The following is a 5014-nucleotide window of genomic DNA, read 5'->3' as shown; positions in this document are numbered from 1 at the left end:
GTATTTTACAGTCTTTATTTTACAGTTAAAATAGATGTTTATTAAATAAAGTCTAATGTTACAACTAATCGGGGATCCCTTTAAATTTTGCATTTTCAGCTTTTGTCGAGCCTGACTGAACAGCTAAATAAAACGCATGAAGCTTCCCCTGACGTGTAGAAACTATTTTATCTTATTAGCTCACATTGCCTTGCATGTACACAATAAATATTAAAATCCTCAATGGCAGCCTCGCAAAAGAATGGTCTGGGTTATAAATGTTACCCTAATGCTCAGTAAAGCAGATGCACACGCTAATGCCAAAAAAAACCATAGAAATTGCTTTAAATATTTACATAAATGTATGTCATTTTAACAATCAGCCTGGAAATACCAGCTGAGAGCATATATTTGAGTAAAGAAAATGTAAATGACCAACCAGAGCCAAATATTCCAAAGGAAATATTTAACACGTATTTTGTGTCATTTTATTTTCACAGCAAATTCCTTTCCACATTTAATGAACCACCTGTCAGGTGCATGTACCAGACAAACAGAATTGTTCATACCTGAGTTAATTTAGCTCCAAATCTTTATACCTTGGAAAAGCATTTTTAAAACAAAACAATGCACGAGCTTCTCTAGAAACTGAAGAGAAGACAATAACGTGTTTGCTAATTAAAGCCTCCTCATTATGTCTCCATCAACCTACATTGTACTTTTCACTTTATCTTTTCTGCCTTTCAAGTAGCTGAAAGGCAGAAAAAGCTGAAAGTATTGTGAATAAATTAATGCTGAGACTGAGACTGTATGTAATGCTTAGATCCTGATTCTATAACCTGATGTTTTGATCACCAATAGAAGCTTAAATTAACTTACTGCATGTTTGATGACATTTACAAGCCAGTAATTCAGTGGTCAGTGCAGTGGTCTTGTAATCCTGTGGCTGCGGGTCCAAGCCCAGGTTGTGTCAAAACAAACATTTAAAATTCATAAACTTGATATTTTTGGTCTCTTATTATTGTTTTCATTATCCTTCTTTGTGYATATTGTGAAAATCTAACATATTAGGAAAACAAAAATATACCACAGGCAATTATACTGTATATACATGCATCGCATTAAAGCAAAGAGTCAGCGGTGGTTTTAGGTCTTTGTTTTGAAGCACACCATCATTCAGCCAATAAACAACAAATCTTCACGAACAACAGAGCTCAGAATCAAAGACTTCAGCTGCAAGGTCTGCAAGGTTCAAAAAACAAAATCGACTTTTCTGCAGTCTGGCTATTAAGATGCAGAGCAAAACCCTGGTATAACACAGATAAAACTACTAATTCTTGTTTATTGTTGGGAGCTGATGAGTAGTAAACTCTGCATATCATTAATAGCTGAGCAGCTAAGTCCCTGGAGCATCCCATGTAAACTGATAATACTCCTTTAACCTTTAAAAAAAATTAAAACAAATGTTGCCAAATTCTCATTTTTATGCTCATCTTTAACCTTTCTGTTATCAGTCTTTAATCTTTTTTTGTTTGCTTTGTTTGATGTTCTTACCTCCCATTCAAACACTGGCTCAGATCAAATTCCTTTGTTAACTTTTCTCTCCCAACAGTAGCCAAGATGCTTTTCCATCTGAGCAACTTCTTCCTTTGAAGCTAAGCATCTCGATATCTCATTACTAAAACAAGCCTACCTGTGTGAAGGTCTGTACTCTTCAGTTCTTATTTAGGGTAAAATCTCACCGAGGTGCAGCTGTTGGCAGACGGTTGAAAGGCATTTGTGAGAGTCCCCAAGGTGTTTCAAAATGTTTGCAGGGAGTTCAATTTCCTAGAGTTAGAGTTTTGCAGCATTGTCTCAAACTGGTTGCAAAGTTGTCACAGGCATCTTGAACCCAGCTTAATTTAGCTGCTGTAAAGTCTAGAGCTGCATTTTGACCATTGAACAGGTACAGAAAACATCCAAATCGACCATCAAWGTCGCAAAGACTCAGAATTCAGTGAAACTGCAACTAAAAATTCAACCATTTTCTGCAATTTTGACACGTCTTCTAGTCCCTGAAGGTTGCAGCTCAGTGAGCTAGAAGAAGAAACTTCCCATTAAACTTAATTCAGTTTCACAGAATAGCAGCTCTTATGATAGGGAGGCACAAACCTAGCACAAAAAGTAAGGAAATTTGTGTTTGGTGGATTATTTCTTTGTTGTTACAATGCTTCTTGGCAATAAATCTTATATCTTTGGAAAGCCTGGTAATTTTCCTTTTTAAATGGAGCCACATTTGTAAGGAGCATGCATGTGTAGGATGAGCAGTAGAGCTGAGTATGTGGGTAACGCACATGAAAAATTTGCCAAATCTCTGCCAAACAGCTTTTTTTGCTTTTGTCACTTATTTTGAGCATCTGGTGCCCTCAGGGGCTGCCAATCAGGTGCCTGGCAGAAGGTTTATTACCAAGAAGCATTGTAACAACAAAGAAATAATCAGCCAAACACAAATTTCGTTACTTTTTGATGACTATCACACCAAACCAAAAATAATTATTCTCCTGACAATAACTATTAAAAAACAAACAAATATAAATATCCTGAAATGCTAATTTCTAGTTTTAGTACGACTTCAAACACCTTATCCACTTCACTGTAGATACACTGCATGTCACAAATTGATTAGGGAAAGAGATATGAGGTGCTTTGGCAGTCCTCCTCCTCCTCCTCTTCAGGGAGAGTTCTAATAAAGTAGGAGGCTGGTTAGATGTGGGAGTCTAACTCTCCACTTGGGTTCCGAAAATCAATAAAATACAGAGTGCTACTCTTGCCTTCCACTCCCTATTGCTTATACTTATTCCCTTTATCCTCTTTGTCTTCATTATTATATAACCCTTGTCATTTTTTATTTGTTTTCACCTTCTCTTTCACCTTTCTGTCTCACCACATCATGTCCTCTTCACCTCTTAATCTTCTGTTTTCTCTAATTAGCAGTTTCCGCTCTCTTTCAGACACTTAGCAGCAGTCGGGGTGTTTTAACACAAGACGGGCGTTTGGGCTGTAATTACTTTTTCACTCGCAGCTGAATTGTTCTGCAGACTTTTGACATTGCAGAAGTAGAAAAAATTTTTAAATATATTTACTGTCAGAAAACTTAAATCAGATTACACAATAAAAGTTAAATTTAAAGGAAAGTGCAACCTATAACTACACTGTTTTGGAATTAAAGAAAAAAAAAACTCCATTTCATATACCTCATTGCTCTGAAGGGAATGCTCCTAACCTGTGAGACAACATTGCCCCCTGCAGGTCAACAGGGGAAGTGCATCTCTATGAAGCTGATCAGGCCTCGTTTTAGCCCCCAGAAATCTCTCTCACAGGGGGAAAACATCCAAGTAGATTTAAATAAATTAATACCCCTTTTGCGAGCCTCGGGAAATGCACAGTCCAAAACAAAATCTTCCGACAGAAGTCGGTTCATAAAGATAAACATATATAATTTGCTTAGCTTTCGTCTATAGGCGCACATTTAAACCAGCAGAAATTTAAATATGCCGTGCCTAATTCCACATTTGGGCTGAGCCACCATTCTCTAAGGGGCTGAATACAAAGCAGCGTGCAGTAAAGACACTTGACTATTCAGCTGGAACAACACTATCCAGGCTTAAAGGATAATCAGCCCCACCAGTTTCAGACTAAAACTAAACATTTCTGTATCCATGGCACCAAACAATAGTTCTGTGTAGCTTTCAGAGTCTTTAGAATATATTATAAGTCTTTGTTAAAGCTCCAACAACATTTCGCCAAGTATGTGTTCATATTCGAGGCTGTTAGAAGAATGAAAGCCTGACGTCTATAGAAAACATTTTAATTAAAGTGACGACAAAACAAACTGCCTTTTTGGGGTTTTTAATCCTTTTGCTGAAGCTAGAAAAATATTTCTTCTAAATGAAGGAGGTTCATAAGATCCTGGCAATTACAAGCACATGGTATTAGCTGACAAACTAATTAAAAAATAAAAAATAAAAATAAACAGAAACAGGCAGCGCCTTGGCATTAAATATAAGAAAAGACTATATTTGCATGATTTTACTTAATGTTTCCTTTTATGGGAGCTTCATTAGGGCACTGCACCAGTGCTTGTTTTGATACATGCTCCCAACAAATGAGGACTGAGAATAAAGAAAAATTATTCATAGCTAATGACCTCCATAAGGCAGGCATCTAGATTAAATATCATACACATACACTGTCCAAATTTAGCTTCAACATAAGTCTCTTAAGAGAACAAAGAGACCCCGGAGGTTTAAGATAACAAGCTCCCTGATCTCTGCTTTTTACAGTTACTCAGAAGCCAGATGTCGATCTTCCTCTGGGTCAAGACAGACAGTTTTGGGATTAGCATCAATTAGCAGAAAAGAACTGACAGATTGCAGGTTTTTTTTTTCTGTTTGCCAGAAACTCGACACAAATCAGAAACTGTCAGTCAAGGGGTGTTTTCAATAAACAAACAGCATTGCAGCAAAGTGTGTGTCTGCAGTTTGCGTGTTTATACCTCAGAATCTTCGCTGCTGATCCCCAGTTGGAGGACGGCACTGGGAGACTTCAGTCGGGCCTGGCTGGACTGGGCCATCTGCAGGTTCAGCTGCCAGCCCACATGTTCCAGCTGCAACACACCAGCACAGCCAGTTTGTAATTTACCAGCACAGGCTCACACTTTGCTTTATTAAATGCTTCAGACATCTTATGCCAAAAATACTGGGTCATGCAGACATCCAATGATTATTGACTCCTTTTGCTCAAACTTTCACTGTTTCCTATTTATTTTTGCTTTCCAAATTTCTTATACGTTAAGATTTTTTATTATTCTAAACAAGCATTTGCATGTCATTGATGTAACAAATGCAGAATGTATCTCAATTATTTCTTTTAAATGAAATGTAAAAAAACAAGAAAATGTGAACTTTTTTTATTCTTATGATCAATTCATAAAATGTATTTTAATAAAGTAATGACTTACCTGTTTAAGTAGTGAAGATTAATTTATTATTGTTGC

General features: G+C 36.8%; 1 protein-coding gene across 1 annotated transcript in view; it reads right to left on the bottom strand.

Moving 5' to 3' along the window:
- Nucleotides 1–5014, bottom strand: part of commd10 (COMM domain containing 10) — a 65252-nt gene that overhangs the window by 54611 nt on the left and 5627 nt on the right. Inside the window, exon 5 of the mRNA XM_014002617.1 lies at nucleotides 4514–4624. Within this exon, the coding sequence (XP_013858071.1) occupies nucleotides 4514–4624 (111 nt within the window). The remainder of the gene's footprint in view (nucleotides 1–4513; nucleotides 4625–5014) is intronic.

The sequence above is a fragment of the Austrofundulus limnaeus genome, unplaced genomic scaffold (genome assembly GCF_001266775.1).
Source record: "Austrofundulus limnaeus strain Quisiro unplaced genomic scaffold, Austrofundulus_limnaeus-1.0 Scaffold14, whole genome shotgun sequence".
Lineage (NCBI taxonomy): Eukaryota > Metazoa > Chordata > Actinopteri > Cyprinodontiformes > Rivulidae > Austrofundulus > Austrofundulus limnaeus.
Note: the sequence above shows the minus strand (reverse complement) of the source record. Positions and strands in the feature narration are given on the sequence as shown.